Source organism: Anoplophora glabripennis, unplaced genomic scaffold (assembly GCF_000390285.2).
Source record: "Anoplophora glabripennis isolate ALB-LARVAE unplaced genomic scaffold, Agla_2.0 scaffold293, whole genome shotgun sequence".
NCBI classification, from domain to species: domain Eukaryota; kingdom Metazoa; phylum Arthropoda; class Insecta; order Coleoptera; family Cerambycidae; genus Anoplophora; species Anoplophora glabripennis.
This window is the reverse complement of record NW_019416640.1, coordinates 629,365-651,538: the sequence shown is the minus strand read 5'-3', so window position 1 is coordinate 651,538 and position 22,174 is coordinate 629,365. Positions and strand designations below refer to the sequence as shown.

The 22,174-nt window shown below is 33.3% G+C and overlaps 1 protein-coding gene across 1 annotated transcript in view; it reads left to right on the top strand.

Annotated features, from left to right (window-relative positions):
• Window positions 1-2,137: 2,137 nt before the first annotated feature.
• LOC108907032 (dynein beta chain, ciliary-like) overlaps window positions 2,138-22,174 on the top strand; it is a gene marked incomplete at its 5' end in the record, with an annotated part of 124,041 nt that continues 104,004 nt past the window's right edge. Inside the window, 6 exons of the mRNA XM_023455154.1 lie at window positions 2,138-2,686; window positions 9,474-9,608; window positions 9,660-9,922; window positions 10,345-10,546; window positions 10,616-10,840; window positions 16,732-17,219. Coding sequence (XP_023310922.1) covers window positions 2,138-2,686; window positions 9,474-9,608; window positions 9,660-9,922; window positions 10,345-10,546; window positions 10,616-10,840; window positions 16,732-17,219 — 1,862 coding nt within the window. The remainder of the gene's footprint in view (window positions 2,687-9,473; window positions 9,609-9,659; window positions 9,923-10,344; window positions 10,547-10,615; window positions 10,841-16,731; window positions 17,220-22,174) is intronic.

The following is a 22,174-nucleotide window of genomic DNA, read 5'->3' as shown; positions in this document are numbered from 1 at the left end:
ACTGGTATCAGATTAATTATTTACCCTATCGAATATATCAGAGTTTTTGGTGCCACGGTGTAGTATATCTCCATACCCCACTCCCAGTCCGAAACATTCCGTAATTATCTGTGCTAGGCCGCGATAGAATGAGAGCGACCCAACTAGTGGGGACTTTAAGTTGCCCTTCATTGTACCTGTTGAACCAATTGCGATGACTCAGTTAGTGATTCACGATCTGCTATATATTTTTTAAAGCTATTTTAAAATCCTTGTATTGCCAATTTCACCAATTTATAATACGAAATATTTTTTCCGGACTTTTAGTTACATATTTTTCTTTGTTTCAGTTTAAAAATTTAAATAGAAGGCATTGTAAAAGTCTACATTAAAAAATTATCCAATTGCGGATATTAGTGATTCCAATGACGAACACAAGAGTTCGCTTATGGGTCTAAAATTGTGAACATGTTTGTTCCTTTCTAAAATTATGAAATTAATTTATATGCAACAAGGTCAGTAACTGCAAAAATTTTCAAGTATCTCCAGACTTAATTTTTTAAACTGATTTTTAACTTTCACTAATTATGTATTTAAAATAAGTAATAAGTAAATAAGTTACAATAATACAAAATTAATGCGGAAATATATTAGTTTAAAAAATATATATGCTCCTATCATAATAGCTAATTGAGTAAGTGGGAGCGCCAAAAACTTAAAAAAAATAAATTTGCAACAAATCTAACTTTACTTTCTAAAAGACGCTCTACAAAATTCATGGTCGAGATTTGCGATATTGAATATTTTCATTATTATTTAAGGGCCCGTTGATAAATTTTAACTTTATGTCATATATTTTTATTAGATTTCAGTATGTATCCATAGAACACGCGTAAAGGTAATATGAAAACGATTTTAAAAATAAGTATTCAATAAATCAGCAACAATGATACTTGTAATATATGTAATAGCACTTTCGTTATAGAGTAAGTAATAAGTAACAACATTTTTGAAAAATTTAAACATCTAGCGATATTAGTTCCATGGTCCTTACATTTCTTAAAAAATTAAAAGTACTAAAAATTATTTTTTTTTCAGTGCGGAATTTATCGAGCTTATACACCATCTGTTATCCCTTCTCCAACCCTCGAACCTTTGCTCCGTTTTGTCTGGCTTAACCTTTTACTCGACCTCTGCGTTCTATACTTTAATTGAACATTCTTTTTCTAATACACACCTTCAAAATTCAACGTAAGAAATAACAACACTTATCAAAATAAATGAAGAACAAAATATGTAAGTAGTTTCCACCCTTTAGACGGCTACGGGCAAAACAGTTGAGGGCTGTTATGCTCAGTGCATTGCGACCATTGCGCAGTAAAAACAAGAAAAGTTTGCTTTCCCACATCTTCCTCCATCCCGTCCAGCAGAAGGTAGTTTTCACCCCCCTAGGGGGTTGATTCTTTGGGTGTATTCACCGTCCATCATGTCTCTCTTGCATTCTCAAGACTTGTAAGCTAGAAGCTTTCATGACGCAGATCTATATCCGGAAGGGTATAGAAGTAGAAGAGGTGTAGAAGGCATATCAACTCCTTCGGGGAAGCCCTTGGCGATAATATATATAGAGCACGAGGATTGCAAAGTGTCCATTCATCTCCTTTCCGTAATCATACTGATATTCATAACTTTACCCCTATAGGGATGTTTTTGACTCTACACATAAATTTAAGGAGTATACGATTTTTTGACCTCGGAATCCGATCAGCGTCGAAAAATACATAGGAATACCATGGTCAGTCATCCACATCACGACCTTTTTTTTTATTTTGGGAGGCTGTGTTATCCAAGCAAAATATTGTCAAGAAGCTGATTCGTTACCGAAAGGGTAATAATATTAAAAATGAAGTTTTTCTTCCTACGAGTATATTTCTTTATTTAAATAAATGCGTTTTTCCTTCACATTTATTTCCCTTCACAAATAGTTATTTGGTAATTGAGTATGTCATGGAAGGGTCAAATGCTGAAGTAGATAATTATCTACATATATAAAGTCTTTCTAACTGTGGACTGATTGTAATTTTTTTAAATATAAATAAAGGCTTTTTAGAGAGTTATGGAAATTGAAAATTTAAAAATTTGTATTAAATTTCTTTTTAAGGTTGAAGAATGGTTAAATCGCATTCAAAGTTCCATGAGAGAAACAATTAGAATTTCCATTGGCGAAGGAGTTTTGTCTTACGAAGAGAAACCTAGAGACCAGTGGCTATTCGATTTTCCCGCACAGGTTTCTCTATGTGGGACGCAAATCTGGTGGACCACAGAAGTGAATATAGCCTTCTCTAGACTTGAGGAAGGTTACGACAATGCCATTAGAGATTATTACAAGAAACAAGTGGCGCAACTTAGTACATTAATTTCTTTATTACTAGGCGACCTATCAAAACAAGATAGGCAAAAAATTATGACAATATGCACGATTGATGTTCATTCCAGAGACGTCGTTGGTAAACTGATTCAAACGAAAGTGGATAGTGCTTTGGCTTTCCAGTGGGTTTCTCAACTGAGACATAGATGGGACGAAAAAGAGAAACAATGCTTTGCCAACATATGCGATGCACAATTTAGATACAGTTACGAGTATTTGGGAAATACACCGAGGCTAGTTATTACTCCTCTGACAGATAGATGCTACATTACGTTAACACAAGTAAGTAATATTTTACGTACCATCAGTTCAGCAAGAGTGTTCATTCAGGATTTTGTTGCAGCCGGCGCCGGATAGCGATTCGGCAGCCGCGGCGGAAAAATAAAAGCAACGCGAAAGTTAAATAATGTGACGACATAAGCATTCTGTAATACTCATTAGGTTAAGTAACAGGTCTGTGTGTAATTCAAAATATCAGTGGGTTTCGGCATTCTTGAAAATTAATATAAATAACGCAATGATTTACTGTTAGGATAGCTTCTAAAGAATACTTGATGAGAACATGGTTTCATCACGCATGTCGGCTAGACTTAAAGTGCGAAAACGATAACGAGTCATGCTCTCTCTACAGTTGTGCAAAGATCACACATAGGCAACTTTACTGGTAAGAGATTGAAAATTACCCCCCACTACTTGACTCCAGAGCCCGAGAGGACAGCGAAATGCGTCTGCCCTTTTTTTAGACAGAGACAAAATAAATTTCTGTTGTCTCTGTTAGCATTCATTTTGAAATTTAACAGCTGACGCCGGAACTTCATCATGATTCATACGTTACAATATAATTTTAGAATTTTCAGAAAATGTAATAATGTGAATGAAGAAATTATACGTGAAACATTGCCAATGACATCAATTTACAAATGAACTACATGGTGATTTACAAACAGTGACAAAAAATGAAACCTCGAATTATTTAGTGAATTTTAAGGTAGGTCTTTCATATAAAGTTTTTGTCTAGGACGGTTCACTAAAACAATCCAGTGTTAAATTAATATTTTAAATTTTTTATAACATTTTAGAAACTAGTGAGTGAAATAATTTGAAATTAATCACATGAATGTATGTAAATATTGTACAAAATCGGAAGCATTTTCTTAAAAAACAATGTTCCAGTGGCTGAGATACAGGGCTTTATTATGATATTTTCGAATTCTCCTTACAATTTTCTACAAATCACCACCCCTTTATGTTTTTCGAAAAAAAAAAACATTTTCGTTGAACTGAAAACATTGTTTAAATTACAATAGAAACACTTTTTTTAATCTATTATTTAATCGAATAAAGAACATCTCATAGATGATTTTATTTGAGTAAATGCTCAAAAATACCTCTATTTGCGCAAAAACAGTCTACTAATGTAACGATTAAACAGCATTGTATTCAAATATCGAAGTGTCTTCAGTTCATTTTTTAAGTTTTACTCAGGAAATCAGGCTTTTTTGGAAAAATATAAAAAATAGTAATTTGTAGAAAATTGGAAGAGGAATGCGAAAATATCATGATTGTTATAATAAAGCAGCGGCATACTTTTTTATTTAGACAAATATTCCAGCAATACCCTGCAGCATTTATTTTTTAATTTTTATTATTTGTAAAAAATTAAAAAATTTTTAAATTTTCATACCCTGTATTTTTTTAACGAAACTTCCTAGATAAAAGCTTTATACGAAAGAGCCCTCTTAAAATTCACTAAAGAATACGAGGTTTCATTTTTGGTCAATGTTTGCGAATCACCTTACGAATATAATGAGAAGTTATCGTATGCCCCTTTACACCCAATGAACTTTTCTTATACCCCTCGTATGTGCAATAATTGCCCTTGAAAGTGTTTCTTGCTCCAAACACCGATGGCGTATTTGATGCATTTTTTCATTGAGTTGCCTATCTATTTCTTACATAGTATATCTTATCTATGGCAAAGATAATGTCATAGTTGCTGTAGTTAGCGTGGGAAAACAGGTACAGCTGTGCCGACTGATATAACCAGGGCGCTGCAACCCTGTATGGAGTGGATTTGGTGGAGCGGTAAACTTTTATTAGTAATAAATAATGTGATAAGTTATTCGCGATAGCTTGTAAGAAATTTATAAGTGCGTGATGTCATAGCCGTCAGGTCACCTTTTTCTTGCTGAGCAAGCGCTTACAAACTGGATAAAATAAAAGACGTCAGTTCATTGGAGTTTTAAGAAAATATATCAAAAGCATTGCTCAAGAAAAAAATGTTTGGTGCCATTAACAGACAAGTAATAGTGAAGCAATTTATTAGAACCAGTCAACTAGAAGTTGATACAGTAATGACGTTGGCAGAGGGCAAAGTCAATCTACCCGAATGCTACATAAAAATAATTTGGGCTCCTGACATTATTGAATTGAAAAAAAAAAGTTGACGAGAAGCCCGTATACTTAGTGAGCAAGGGCATAGTTCCCAAAACCATAAATTTGGAATTTGTGGAATAACAAAAATTTGGATGCCGAATAAATGGTGAGATTAAATGGATTCTAAATATTCAATATTTAAGGGAAGATAAAAAGTATATTGAGATTGTGAACAAAATACGTAATGTTTACATCTCCGATCAAAAAGAGGACTCAGCTGAACGATCATAATGACATCGTTCCATTGGTTTTATGTTCACAGCACAGTTAGATGTGAGAGGTGTTGGATGCAGGATGCACCCGATTTCAGCAAAGAATAATAAAATTTCCTCACATTATTGAACCTGTAAAAATTAATCAAATATAATGAATCTTAACCTTTTTAATATATTCTGTATATACACTGAGCTCGTAAAGTTTGGAATAAATTCGATAAATCGTTATTGAAGGGTTTTGACAGGAAATCCTCGGACACGTCAACTTTAGTTTGTAAAATGTGACTTTTTTCAGCCATCGACTTTTTTTTTGTTTTGTTTGTTTTTGAGCTATGACGTCATCGGCAATTTTTTTAAATGGCAACCCATATTTTTTTCCACGGATTTCGATAGAGCACATTTTTCTGAGTACGAATATGTCAAAAACGTATGACCTTCAAAATGGAAGTTTTCGAGATATTCGGTTCCAAAGTTTCAAGAATGCATTATACAAGCGATGACAAAGTACTAATCATTTATCAAGGAAGCTCTGAAAAAATTACAGTTTTGATAGTTGTCAGAATTTTGAAGTTTGTCCTCGCAAGTTTGTGTTTTATTTTAAGTTAATTAATCATTATTCTATCAGAATTCATTTTATTTGAAAATGGTTCGTCGTTTGAGTGAAAGGGAAAGAATCGAAATTTTGATGATGATCGGTTACGGGGACAGAGCTCGCACACAAGTAGAAGTTTGCCGTTTATTTAATAACAAATATCCAAACAGAGAACCAATTACACAGTCCACGGTTAGTAAAATAGAGCAAAAGTTTTTAGAAATGGGTCATGCGAGAGATCGCCCTAGAACGGGTCGTCCACCAGTACAAGAAGATGTTAAATTGAATGTTCTACTAGAGCTTCAAGAAAATCCCCATTTACCCACCCGCCAAGTGGCGGCAAACAACGGAATAGTTCAAAGCTCCGTCTTAAAATATTTGAAATTGTACAAATGGCATCCGTATAAAGTGGTTTTGGTCCAACAATTAAACGAAGATGATCCTGACCGTAGGTTACAGTTTTGTGAAACCATGTTGCAACGCCTGATTGATGACGACGGATTCTTACGCAATATTATTTTTTCTGATGAGGCTACCTTTTATCTCGACGGCACAGTAAACCGGCAAAACTGTAGATATTGGTCTCCTGAAAATCCACACTGGAAAATGGAAACTCGTAGTCAGTTTCCACAAAAAGTTAACGTTTGGGCTGGCCTTGTTGCTAACCGCATTTTGGGTCCATTTTTCATTGAAGGCGCATTAACAGGTGAAAAATATTTTGAATTTTTAAGAGACGTTTTAGTCCCTGCACTTGCGGTGCTTTACCCAAATGACGTAGATCCCGATCTGCCCAATAACACGATATGGTACCAACAAGACGGTGCACCTCCTCATTTTGCAGTGATCGTTCGCAACTATTTAAACCAAATATTTGCTAACCGTTGGATTGGTCGAAGAGGAACTATCGAATGGCCCCCTAGATCTCCGGATCTCACTCCCCTAGACTACTTTTTATGGGGCTATTTAAAGAGCAAAGTCTACTTCAATAGACCAAATACCATTGAAGAATTAAAGGACAGAATTCGCAATGAAATTCGAGCCATTCAACCAGATATTCTTCATAAGGTTCTGCAGGAGTTTCAGTGGCGAATGGGATATTGCCAAGAAGTGAATGGAGGTCACTTTGAAAATTTCCTCTGATTTTCTTGTTTACTTTAATTATTTATCATTTGCACAGAAACCTTTTTTTATTTGTTAAAATTGTTGTTGATTATTACTTAAAAAATTAAACAAATTGCTCCTAAAATCTCTCAAAATGTTCGATAAGCTATTAAAAAACTTGACCCACTCGATACCTTGTATATGGTACATCCTTGAAACTTTGGAACCTAATAGACAGTTTAAGTTATGTATCGGACATAACGTATACGTAGAATTTGACCGTTGCGCATGCTCAAATTAATATCATGATCATCTACAATCAACTTAAACTGTCTATTATCTCGAAAACTTCCATCTTGAAGGTCATACGTTTTTGACATATTCATACTCAGAAAAATGTGCTCTATCGAAATCCGTGGAAAAAAATATGGGTTGCCATTTAAAAAAATTGCCGATGACGTCATAGCTCAAAAACAAACAAAACAAAAAAAAAGTCGATGGCTGAAAAAAGTGACATTTTACAAACTAAAGTTGACGTGTCCGAGGATTTCCTGTCAAAACCCTTCAATAACGATTTATCGAATTTATTCCAAACTTTACGAGCTCAGTGTATGTATATATGATATAAATGTTTAATAAAATAATTAAAATTATTATATTAAAATTAAAAGATAAATAAAAATTAATTGTCCAATACAGGTATCTTTCTTATTTTAAGAGATACAGAAATGGTGAAATGAGCACAATTTTGCAGATTTTTATGCCGATACCGATTTTTCAATCAATCTTGCTGTCAGTATTATCTCTAAAAACTTGTGCTGAGCGGTGATCAACTTTTGTTTTTGTTATGGACGCCATATTCATTTTTTGTCTCATTAGAAGAAAAGGGAAATTCTCTACATAATAATGTATAATTTATGGGGTTTTCATAAATAAATAACCAAGATATTCAATATAATTATAATTTTAATAAAAAAAGTTACGTAGCCATAACATATCTTATTGTTAATACTTTTTAATACGGCAACCCTTTATGTAACAATAAAGAGCAACTAACAAAACAACATAGAATTCAATGGTAAATTTTTCCCGCCGCTACTCCTGCACGTACGTGGTGCACGACGACCTCCTGATCATTATCGACGAACGCCATCTTTTTTTTTGCAGCCCCGCTCGTCATCTCCTCTTCCACTGACACTTCTTCAGCATGATCTTGGAGAACATCATGGACATCGCAGCTGGAGGCTAGTGCTACTCCTGCACGCACGTAGTATACTTACCCTCTCTGACATCACTATTCTCGATTACAACGACGACCTCCTGATCATATTACCGATGTACCCCATCTTTTCTTTTACAACCCTGTTCGCCATCCTCTCCTCCACTGACACTTCTTCAGCATGATCTTGGAGAACATCATCGCCATGGTTGCTGGAGGCTGGTGCCAGCTCCGGATGGTATGACCTTGAAGTGTGTTCGTTCTCTCTTAAAACAACTACCCACTGCATATTGTGTTGTGTTTTTCACATACACATACTGTGCATTAAAGATATCGCACAGTTTGGACTTGCTCAACATGTCGTTGACAATATTCTGAATATGTTTCTAAATGCAGTGTCCTATCTTTTCTCCCTAATTCCATTTAATTTCGCTGCAGATTATGACAATTTGTTGAATGGACTTGCTTGTGCTAAAGAGGTAGTTGTTATATTTGATGTCAAATTAATATTCCCAGTATGTATTGCCAAATGCTTTGCAGGGATTTATAAAACTGTGAGTTTTATTTTATTTTGTGTAATAGAGATTACTTCAAATATATGTTTCGTCAGGCTCAAGTTGGAGTTTGTTTATGTGAATTGGGCGCATTATAATTGTTATATAACATTAGTAAAAAATATGCAAGACATTTTTTAAATTGTAAGTTATACTTTCGTTGGGACCTATCCAACTCAATGGTTTTGGGTAAGGGTGACTTACTTTAAGATAGGTTTGAGTTAGACAGCACTTATGAGGAGTTTTGTTTCAGGAATAATACTCATGTTAAATTCACAAAAATGATTTTCGTGACTTCATTTGAAATTAGATGAAACATCAAAGGATTTTTAAACAAACAAAACAAAACATTAGAATCATTATGCGCGAGAAGAACATATTTTAGTATGAATGCAAAGGTTAATGCTCTGTAAATATATATGATACAGGGGTATTACTTGTATTGTGTATTCTGTAATGTTCTTGTATAAAATTGGTAATGACAATAATGATTACATTATGCTTACATCGTACATTAATTATAGCGTTTAACTAAATGCTAGATCTAGTAATTTGTTTATAATTTCTCCTCCAATATTTTGAAATTGCCTCTTTTACACCAAATAATAATTAGTTACAATGAGAACAGGCTTGATATTTTCAATTCTTCTATAGAAGACATTAAAAAATTGTCCTGCTTCTATAGCTGAGATCGTCTATTTGTTTTTTCATTCCTTTTTTGTTTGTCAAATTTTATAGTTATGTAATTTCCTGTTATTAATTGACAATTATACTTTTTAATTTTAATAGTTTTGTTTGATGTACTCATATTCTTGTATATTGTATATCTTGTATATTTAATAAATCGGCATATTAAATAACGCACCATTTATTGTAGTACAACCTTGAGTTTGGAAATAAAAAAAATCGACAATTACGTAAGTACTTTAGCTAAATGTGCTGTATATTTCAGTCCTTGCACTTAATTATGGGTGGTGGTCCCGCAGGACCTGCAGGAACAGGTAAAACTGAAACAACGAAAGATTTGGGCAGAGCTCTCGGAATTATGGTCTATGTTTTTAATTGTTCAGAACAGATGGATTACAAAGTAAATAACCACTTAAATGTGGGTATGTGGATTAATATAGTCTGGTTTTAGTCCTGTGGTAATATTTACAAAGGACTGGCACAGACTGGAGCTTGGGGATGTTTTGATGAATTCAACAGGATATCAGTGGAGGTTCTCTCTGTCGTGGCTGTTCAAGTAAAATCTGTTTTAGATGCTATAAAAAATAAAAAAACCACTTTTGACTTCATGGGTGATATGATATCTTTGGTGCCAACCGTAGGCATATTTATAACGATGAATCCAGGTTATGCGGGAAGGACAGAGTTGCCAGAAAATCTAAAGGCCTTATTCAGGTAAAATTATTATCTGCCAGTAAACATTAGTTAGTAAAAATAAAATAAATAAAATCGTTGATACTTGGGAAATCCAATAATTTTATAACGTGTTAATGAGCAAATCAATATTATTTAATAAGTAAGAATGCAGTCAACGCCACTATATAAATAGTAAACTTTTCTAAAAATGTTTTTAACAAAAGTTTGTATAACTGGTTTTTGGTATGAGGGAAAATGTTAATTAAAACGTGACAATTTTTACTTAAATCTCAAATTTTTTCTTCTGAAGAAGGGATAATTAAATCCCGAAAGCTCGAGTAATAAAGAAGAGTTTTTACATAGAATTCGAAAATATATAATACATTTTCTCAAGTAAAATCCCTTTAGTAATCAGTTTTACCACTCTTTCCAGTGTGCATATTTTAATATTTCTGTTGCAGACCATGTGCTATGGTAGTTCCTGACTTTGAGCTTATTTGTGAGATAATGTTAGTTGCTGAAGGATTCCAAGAAGCAAAAATCTTAGCTAGAAAATTTATTACTCTATACACACTTTGTAAAGAATTGTTGTCTAAACAAGATCACTATGACTGGGGACTGCGAGCTATCAAGTCAGTATTAGTGGTAGCAGGATCATTGAAGGTAAAATTTGTAGCTTACTATCAGATCAGATTTAATTCAGATTCAAATTAATTGCAAATATTTTTATAGCGAGGGGATCCTGGTAGACCAGAAGAGGAGGTTCTTATGCGAGCTTTGAGAGACTTTAACGTTCCTAAGATTGTTACAGATGACATGCCAGTATTTATGGGTCTAATTGGAGATTTGTTTCCTGCTTTAGAGGTCCCCCGGAAGAGAGATGCCGATTTTGAGAGAACCGTTAAGCAAGCTGCTATTGACTTAAAATTACAACCTGAGGATAATTTTATTTTAAAGGTATCTAACTGATCGGTAATCAGTTGCTTTCTACATTAAATATACTAGTTTCATCATTTACCTTTAATACGTAAATTTTATCGGCTACGCAAAAAGTTTTTAGTAGTACGATATATTTTATTTTTATAATAAATTTGTACAACTCCGTAAATATTTATACCATGAATATTTGAGTAGTAACAAGTTTTCTGAAATGAGTTCGCAGTAGAGCAGGTACCTGTTGCTCAATGTTATGCATACTAATGTACAACCATTCGATGTTCAGACAGAGAATCAGCTCCGGTGTTAGTCTGGTAGCGTTGCCACTGCGCATCTGAAAATCGCGAACACGATGAATTTGGTCAAGTTTAGTGCTTACTAAAAAAATATTTCTTTTGCGACGTTTAGTATCTTTGTCCCTATTTCAAAAGGAAAAAGCAATTGCCTGAGGCCTCGTTTTGACTATTGTCTCTTTATTTTCCAAACTGTTTCTTTATATGCGTTGTAACACTCTCAGATGCATTTATAATGTACTCATAAATAAGCTGCATAAGAGGCTAAATATGTTACGTTTTTTGTGTGGGCTATTGATATTTCCTGAGATTTAGTTTCATTATTATCCTAATAAAATTTCAGCGAGCAGTTCGGATGCTAATAATATTTTCCAGCATATAGCGATAAGTTTTTGTAAGTAGAGAAAGAATCGCGCAAAATAAAGGCACAGACGATTCGCAGTGAGAAGTTAGCCGTTAGTGTGAAACCTCATAAGATCTAAGGTAATAACAATGATACATTATATTTAATAGATATTCATATCTAACTTTGATTTGAGTAACATGTTTATAACATTTCCATTTATATCAAATAAAACAAAACTATATATATTGTAGATTTTTAATTACACCGAGAAAAGAAATAAAAAATAAATTACTGTCACTGCTTTTGCTTGGGCGAAGATTTAGTAGCCAGACACCATCAGCCACACTAAGGAAGATATGATAATATTTGCCTCGGTAATGCAGAATTTAAAGAGTAAATGGCACTAATCCTGAAGCCACACCAGAGAATAGCCATTTTATTATAATGTACTACTGACTGTGAATGAGTGAGTACATTTTCCTCTTTTATCTTTTGGGTTTCACACAGATTATATCGAGCAGCATCACTGTCTTCTCCAGCAAAGGATCACCTAAAATTTAAATTTTATAAGCCATAAGAGCACGTGAAGAACGTTCATAAGTTTCATAACCTTCGCTTTTAGAATATTCTTGTCATTTTAGTCTGTAAGTTTGTCAATTTTTTTGCAAGTTGGCACGTTTATGTTTTAATACTTACCTTTAATTGTACATATACCTTAAAATAGCAACTTTAACTATATATTTTTATATTTATACATATTTACATTTATAAACAGCTATTTATAAAAATAACAAAAACAAAATTTATACTTACCGAAAAGGGCGGCCCTTTCAATTAATTAAATTTTCTAACTTTTATATGTACTAGTTAATATAACATATTTCTATTGTATTATATAATCCCAACTAATTTTTACGTTAAAATTTTATTTAGAACTATTATAAATTGTTTTGCTTATCTTTCCTCGTCGATTTATTCGACTGGCGTTCATGGTTTACAACTTAAATAATATCATAAAATAGAACAACAAAATATCGAACCCACGGCCATTAATAACTAATAGTAACCAATAATAAACAAAAAATAAATAAATAAAAGTAACCTGAAATAACTGAAGAGGTCACATCGTACTCGTATTTTTCAGATAAACTGTAAATTATTCTACTGTCCAAATCCTTTTTGTGTTTTTGAGATTTCTAAACTGTTGCCCCATATGTACAAATTTTTCAGCTCATGTGCAGAAGTACTACACAAACTAGTTTTGCATTCTACCGTGATCACAAATAACAATTAGAGTACTATTAATTTCGCAATTTATGTTAAACAAATGTCAAACAGAACCAAACACTGTCCTCAAAACCGTAGCATTATTTGTTGCCATTTTGTACTTTATTGCAGGTTGTGACAATGGTATATCACATTTAGTTTAATTTTGATATTTCAGTAGACAAAGACGAAAAAAATATTAAAATGGGACAAACAATGATAAAAATCGAAAAGACAAACATGCTTTAATTTCTTGCAGAATTTTCCGGGAAAGAAATTGAGTACTTTCAAAATCAACAAACTTTCAAGAAACAATGACATCACTAGCAATTGCACCATAATATATTTTTCACTTTTTCATAATTAAAAATCAAACACATAAAACGTATAAAAAGATATTGTGAAAACCTTTCCAGACTTACCCCTTCCAAAATCTTACCTTGTCAAAAAAATAAAAATAATTTTCTTCATAAAACGTTTTCCAAAAGATTACATGATGCTTTATAATTTATAAATTCATCAATCAGAAACCATTAATTACAATTATGAAGCATTTACAGACCTTATATCGACCAATTTTTTACCAAAAGTTTGCAATCACAAGATATTAAGAGCTTCTAAAAATATTTATTAAACTAAGTATGAAAGTTATAGATTTTAATTTCACCATGGAAGACCTGATAGAAGGAATAATACATCATTGCAACGAAATTCGAGACAATCTTAGAATATTGCTTCAAGTACAACGAGAAAACATTCAGCGGATAAGGAAATGTATAGCGGTAGGGCGCTCATTTCGAAAATCTGCTCAAGTAAACAAGAAGAAGCAAAGCTTTCGAATTTTTAACATCCTTGCATTTAAGTGATTTGAAAATGTATCAGAATAAATTTTTCTTGCCTCAACACAATTGTCGAGTGCTTGTCCATAAGTTAGATGCATGTCAGCATTAATGAGATGTAATAATAATAATAATGACAAATGTGGAGGGTCAATTAAGCCGGTTTTCGGCCCCTTCATTTTTGGCCAAAAAAATATTTTTTTTTAATTATTTATATTCAATAGTTATTGGAATCGATTCCACTCCAAACGGTACCTCCCCCCTTCTTCCTAGTCAGAATCGAGGTCAATTAGGGATTATAAGTCAGATCAGAAAAAGTGTATTAAATCAAAAGATCTCGGAGTTTAGGTTTTTTGGATCGCTGAGTACGAATCGGAGTTTGTCTGTATCAGGCTATTTTAAGGTTGTTTTAAGGTCATTTCAAGGTCAAATTGAGAAAAAGCCGAGCAACTAAGTTCAACCACTTGTTATACAGGATTTTGGAGTCGGTGGGTTAGAATCCAAGGTTAATTTGTCTGTATCAGGTTATTTAATGGTCGTCTCAAGGTCATTTCAAGATCAAGTTGAGAAAAGCAAAGCAATTAAGTCTAATCGTCTGTTATATAGTTTTTTGGGTTAGCTGAGTTCGAATCCGAGGTCAGTTTGTCTGCATTTGAGGGTTACTTCAAGATCATTTTAAGGTCAAACCTAGACAAAACCTAGAAATCGATTACCGTTCTTGAAGTCTCTGAGTTTGAATCCAAGGTTCGTTTATACATTTGTATCAAATTAGATTTAAGGTCATTCCAAGGTGTTTTGAGAAAAATAACGTTTTCTGGTAAGATTAGTGAGGGGCGATTTCGGACCTCATTATATTTCACTGAATCTTGTCGGAAACTAAAGACTGAACTGACCAAATTAACCTTTATAAACTTCACTGCGTTCGAATCCGAGGTCAGTTGTCTGTATCAGGTTATTTGAAGGTCGTCTCAAGGTCTTTTCAAGGTCAAGTTGAGAAAAGCCAAGCAATTAAGTCTAACCGTCTGTTGTCCACGTATTTGGAGTTGCTGAGTTCAAATCTGCGGTCAGTTTGTCTGTGTCAGGTCGTTTGAAGGGTATTTTAAAGTCATTTGAAAGTTAATTTATGGAATAAACCCTGGAATCGATTACAGCTGAGTCCGAATCCGCGGTCCATTTATATGTATATTAATAAAAGTTCTAGGTTACTCCAAGGTTGATTTGATAAAAGGGAAGGAGGGGAGATAATGAAACTAATGAAAAAAGACAATAAGTATTTTGTATGAATTATAAAACCGTTATTTGCAAACTTCAAGTACCATATATTTTGAGTTTGTAAAGTAGAGGATAAAAAATTATTATACAAGCCAATATGGATTGCCAAGGGTAAGAGTCAGTATGGGCCGAAATAGATTAGCATACGATTTTTACAGTGCAATACGGATTACTATAAGGTAATATTGATTTTTACAGAATAATATGGGTTGGAAAGGGGTGACCTAGTTTATTATGGGTTAGATAGGATTGGGGTAAGATATGGGGAAATATGGGCTGGTATGAGGTAATAAGGGTTTTTATGTAGGAATATAGCTGTTTATTGGGTAAGATGGAATGGAATAAGACGGGTATGGGTTATGATGGTCACGCATGAGTTGGTTTATACGGAGTAATATGCATGTATATCGAAACGTGCGTGTATATGGTAAAATGGTTATGGTTAGTATGAGAGAATACAGCGTTTTGATGAGGAATATGGGTGGATTCGAGGTAGGAAATAATATGAGTTTTTGTGAAGTTTATAAAGGTTCATATGGTCAGTTCAGTCTTTAGTTTCCGACAAGATTCTGTAAAATATAATGAGGTCCGAAATCGCCCCTCACTAATCCTACCAGAAAACGTTCTTTTTATCAAATTAACCTTGAGACGACCATTAAATGACCTGATACAGACAAACTAACCTTGGATTCTAACCCATCGATCCCAAAATCCTATATAACAGGTGAACTTAGTTGCTCGGCTTTTTCTCAATTTAACCTTGAAATGACCTTAAAACAACCTTAAAATAGCCTGATACAGACAAACTAATCTCCGATTCGAATTCAGCGACCCAGAAAACCTAAACTCCGAGGTCCTTTGATTTAATGCACCTTTTTCTCAATCTGGCCTCTAATTGACCTTAATCCTGACTAAGAAGGAGGGGGGAGGTCTCGTTTGGGGTGGAATCGATGAGTTATTGGATATAAATAATAAAACCGGCCTAATTGACCCTCCCCCTTTTATTATTTTGATATGAATTATTAGTTGTGATGTTATTGGATTAGTTATTGCGTTATCTAGCTTATGTTAACAAACTTGATAATTAAATCCATTTCGAAAGTTTAAAAGTGTTACACAATAACTTTTTTTTCGAAAACGGCTAATTTTATCGAAAGAAATACAGAGTACCTTTTTTAAAGAGGAAATACCAAAGTATTTAAAAATTCAATTTTCAGCTCTACAAAATGACACCTGTCAAAATTTTGGGCCAACGAGTGTGGTGACAAGTCTGTTCCCTGACTTCCTTGACAATATAAACGATTTACGATTTTACGAGCCTTTATGGCCTAAGTACATAAAATTTTAAAATTTCATTAAATTATACACGTCGCGTCGTGTCGGTTGAAAAGTTAGAGCCGAAAAGATAAATCGCTGGGTACCCCTTTGTATTTCCGTTAAGGGGTACTTTAGGTTTTTTTAAGACAAACTAGGGTTACTTTGACCTCCTCTATACACTCCCGAGAGTATGCCATATACTTAGCAGACACCCTGTCCATATAACTGTCATTATTACTTTATATATCGCACTTTCACGGGAAAACACTACATAGGAGGTGCGTCGGTCAAACTCGTGCGGCTTCAGCGGTGGGGATGTGGATCTCTGCGTGCGGCGCTGTGGCGTATGTGATCACATCTCACATCAGTTAGGTTGCAGTACCCAGTACTCCCCACCCTTCCGAAATTACGAACTCGAACGAAGCTAATTCCCTGTGTAGCGTTGTACGGTAAAAGCACGTTATATTTGATTACAACTACACCGTGCTTGTCTTGTTCTTCTAATATAATTTTATAGTCGCATCTTTGTGATATTATATGAAAAAAGAGCCTTGTATTAAATTATTTTCACTTCTACAGGTCGTTCAACTCGAAGAGTTATTGGAAGTAAGACATTCAGTTTTCATAGTCGGGAATGCTGGAACTGGCAAGACTGAAGTGTGGAAGACGCTGTTCAGAACCTACATTAATATAAAAAGGAAACCGATATTTAACGATATAAACCCTAAAGCCGTTACAAATGACGAACTCTTTGGAATCATAAATCCAGCCACCAGGGAATGGAAGGATGGATTATTGTCAGTTCTAATGAGGGATCAAGCAAATTTGTCAGGTGACAACCCCAAATGGATCGTATTAGATGGAGACATCGATCCTATGTGGATTGAATCTTTAAACACCGTAATGGACGATAACAAAGTTTTAACTTTAGCGAGTAATGAAAGAATTGCATTGACCCCTGCAATGCGCCTTCTCTTTGAAATATCTAATTTGAAAACGGCTACTCCTGCAACAGTGTCGAGAGCTGGGATACTCTACATTAACCCACAAGACCTCGGCTGGAATCCGTAAGTTATTTTTCAGAAATATAAAAGACGTATAAACATAAGAACCACTATTAGATACAGACTATGTAACGAAATACTTATATAATTTAACTAAAACTATTCTTAGAACAGTTAATAACAAGCATCAACATATCAATCACACCACTAAAATATCAGTGACTTGCGAAGGGTGTAGGGAGTGTAATATGTATGTTTGTGACAAATTGATATAACTCTAGAACTACGTAACGATCGACATTTTCCTTTAGAGGACACATTATATACCGTAACAATCATACCACTAAAACTTCGTTGACTTGCGAAGGGTTTAGTGGGTTAAAAATGTAATTTCTTTAATACGTATATTCATAACAAACTGATATAATTTCGGAAATACGAGATGGCCCGCAATTTCCGTTGAACGACACGTTGGCAGTGACGTAATAATCTTACCCTCAAAAATTTCGTTACTTGCGAAGGGTGTAGGGGGCTGAAAGTAACAATTATTTGATATGCATCCTTACTCCAGTCGAATTAGATCATAAAACCTGAAAAATCTGAAAAATTATTAGTAGACATTTTATTGCATTGATGGGGAAGGATATGTAGAATGATAATATAAAAAAGTAACTAGAACGACGTAACGCCAAGTTGGCGAATTGCAAATAAGCTGCAAAATTACATGTTTTTTCACTTTTTTTACTATCCATGAAAATCTAGACGACAAATCGGAAAATTAATTGTTCTATGTTGTAGGTAATTAAATTACATACAGTTTAAAGTACCTGGAGTCCCTTTTCACCTACTTGTTAACTGCAAAGTAAAGGTCGAATGCAGAAAAATCCGTTTTCGAAAATTGCGTTTATTACTACAAAAAGCGATGGATGTTGATGAAATTTATGGAAAAGACGGTCAATCTAAAGAGCATCATGTGTACCAAAGGCCAATTCGATTGACCTTGAAATTGTTGCTCGAGCTATTTGTTAATTAATTTGGTTCTTTTTGCAACTAATAGTTTAATTACCGATCGTTAAAATTAGAAGTTAATGGCGTAGATATTGGTTCTAATTGATCCATCGAAAAGGAAACATTTCAAAAAGTTCAAATTAAGTTGTCCTTTTACAACTAACAAATTTGTTTTTTTTTTGGCATTGAATAGAGCTTATTTTTACGTTAATTTAAAAAAAGTATATATTTTTTTACAAAGCGATTAGATCTTAAATTTTGATTTTTACTGTTTGTCGCTACTATAGTGAAATCTATTCGTTTTTTGTGACATTAGTTTGAATTCCTCATATAAGAGGCACCAAGTCCCTTCGCACTTAGTTACTCTTTATTATATTTAGTATGATAATAACAAGGAGAATTATTTTGTTTAAATTGTTGTTTTTGGTTCATATTGTCAACTAAATTTTGAAATTGATTTGTGAATTTGTTAAATATCTAATAACATATCGTTTTTACGTTATTTTAGTGATTTGTGAAGATTGAGTTAGATTGCTCTTTTGACATTCAGATATAAAAGGATTTAAAGGTTAATAAGTTTCCCATATTTTATTTGCTATTTCTAGTATATCATTAACATCTTCCTTGCCAGAGGTTGTTATTGCCACCAATATGGTTTTTGGTAGATGCCGTTTCCATAATTTTAGTAGTAATTCTTTGCTAACTATTTGCGTTCCGCTAATGCCATTCAGCATTTCTCTAAAGAAGAAGAAAATTTTGCTAATACAAATTGCGCTTCTATTTGACTAAACCAAATTTCCGATTTTGTTTTCCAAAACGGTGGTAATTTGATTGTAAAGATTTTGTTTTTTTCATTAACCATTTCATTTGTTTAATTCATTTTGAAGTAATTAAAAATAGTTAAAAATTTAGTTTATTTTTGAAATTGAGACTAGGTTTATATTATGTGTAGCAACTTTACCAAAAGAATCAATATATCCCAATTTTTATTTTTAAAGATTTCGATTCTTTTTTCTTCACTTTTCCTATTGATAGAATTTTTCTTTCTTACTTTCTTAAAAATGGAAAATTTTGATACCGTTTCTGAAGATTTAGTTTCGCTTCTTTTTCTCCTACTTTTGTTTCTTGAACTTCTTTTTCATTTAAATGCCTAGAATCATTTTTAAAGTTGTGTTCGTAGTCGGACTCACCAGTTTGTGGGGGTCTTACTATTTCTTCTTGTTATATGTATACCTACTTGCTTTAAACTAAATATGATTATCTTCTTAAAAGGTTTATTTTATAAAAATGCAGTTCAATGTTATATTGCTTTGTAAATACAACGTGTATTACTCAAAGATATATTTTTGAGGAAAGGATTACTTTTATTTTCAAAAAGTTTTACATTAATAATTCAAGTAATAAACGCATTAGCAACAGTAGATGTTAACGTTAATAAACGAAACGAACGAAAAAAACGAAAGAAATTAATTAACTAATAGCTGGAGCAACATTTTCCAGGTCAATCGAATTGGTCTTTGGCATACATGTTGGTCTTTGGATCGTCTTTTTCATACATTTCATCAACATCCGTCGCTTTTTGCAATAATAATGCGCAATTTTCGAAAACTGATTTTTCCGTGTCTGACCTTTATTTTACAGTTAACAAATAGGTGACTTAAGGTACCTCAAATTGTAGGTAATTTAATTGTCTACAAAATAAATAATTAATTTTCTGATATGTCGTCTAGATTTTCATGGACAGTAAAGAAAGTCGAAAACACGTAATTTTGCAAGTTATTTGCAATTTGCCAACTTAGCGTCACTTCTTTCGAGTTAGTTTTTTGATATTATCATTCTCCATACCTTTCACCGTCATAAAGTGCAATAAAATGCCTACTAACAATTTTTTCACGTTCAAATTTTAATTTCACTTGAGTAATTCATGACAAATTGTCATAACTGTGGAACTATGCGATGGCCCATATTTTCCGTTGGAGGACACATTGACAGTAACGGAATAATCTTACCCGTAATATTTCATTTAATTGCGAAGGGCCTAGGGTGTTAAAACTATCAATTACTTAATATGCATATTCATCGACATAATTTCGGAACTACTCGACAGCACACATTTTCCGTCGGAGAATACATTGGTAGTTACGTAGTTAAAAATATAATATAATTATTTAATATGCATATTCATAAATTAACATAACTGCGGAACTATGAGACAGCCGACATTTTTCGTTGGAGGACAACTTAACAGTAACGTAATAATAATAATAATAGGTATCTTTAAAATTTCATTTACTGAAAATGTCAATGATATAGTAAGTACAAGTATATTCGCAGTAAATTATTATACTTTTGTAGCAATACGACGGCGACGGCCCACATTTTTCATTCGGGGATACATTGCTTGTAGTCTAATGATCGTACTCCTAAAGTTTCGTTCACTTGCAAAAGCCTAGAGTGTTGAAAATGTGAATTATTTAGTAGGTATATTCGTAGCAAGTGACCATCTTTTGGATATGATTGGAAGACAATTAAGGGATCACGTGAATCGGCCTAATAGCATGGGTCATATTCTTCTTAAAATACGGAATGAACCGAAACAGAGGTGAATGTATCCGAAATTATAATTAATTGAAAGTATTGATTTCTATAAAAAAATTGCAACTTTTCATGTTTCCAGTTTGTTTTTTCAAATCGATTTGTTATTCAGATGATAATATTGGCACAAAGTTTTCTTCGTGGAACCAATCTCATATCATCTCATCTCATGCTAATACAACTAACTTGGTTTTAGTCATAGTCGTTCGGCTCTAAAATTTAGAAAGGTCTTTTTCTATATTTTAATTTAGCTCTCCTAGAAACTGCTTTCTACCAAATTCGAGTGAAGTATCTGTTGCATCAAGCGTTCATGATGTATTTTTAAACATTACGCCATGTTTGGCATTACAGTAGGTTTTTATTTGGTAATAAAAAAACTATCATACTCATTATTGTAAACCAAATAACAAAAAATGCAGTCCACTAAACATAATATAATATCTTTGATTCAACACATAATCATTCCCGAGCTGCAAGAGCCCACGAGACGGGTTTGTAGCCAACATTTATTGGTCCAAGCGAACCTGATCATCAGCAGGATAGTAGCAGCAAGAGAGGTGTACGCAGCGTAGCAAGAAACGCCGACATAGCAGCAGATAACACGAAGTATATCGGGTGATAAACAGCTATAAAAACAGCTTCAGTTCTCAAGGTCTCTCTGAGTCAATTCCTACTATATTCCTCATTATATTCCTCCTATTTAACCCAAACCCCTAATAATTCCCCAATAAAATAGTCTCCAGCCTAAAACAGAGGTTATTTCAAAATATTTAACGTTTTTATCTCAATTTTAGTCAGCATGACAGACCTCATAAAATTAAATAAAAGGGAGGCTATTTTAAAAGGCCAATTAACTCGTTTTTGTAACTTTTTAAATGCATTCAATAGCGATACGGATTCAATGATTGCGCTACAAACACGGCTAGACACAATAAGAGATATTCACACGGAATTTGATAATATTCAGTCTGAAATAGAGTTCGCTAGCGAGGACGATCAAGTAGAAACACACCACAATGAGAGTGTAGATTTCGAAAATAAATACTTTGAAACTATTGCACGTAGTAAATAAATTATTGGAGAATTGGTTAGTCAAAGCGACTCACTCACAAGGGCATCTCCCATAAGAGACTTCAACATTAAATTGCCACCAATTAATCTGCCTGAGTTTGACGGAGATTATGAAAAATGGTCACCTTTTGCTGATATATTCAAAGCGGTAGTTCATGACAATTCTTCTTTAAATAAAGTTCAGGAGCACCAATATTTAGTATCATGTTTGAAAGGTTCGGTGGCAAAAGTCATAAGTGGTTTAAGCATTGCAGACAAAAATTACGATTCGGCATGGAAACTTTTAAGCGAGCGGTATGAAGACACGAAATCAATAATAAACTCTCACCCCAAAACAATATTTA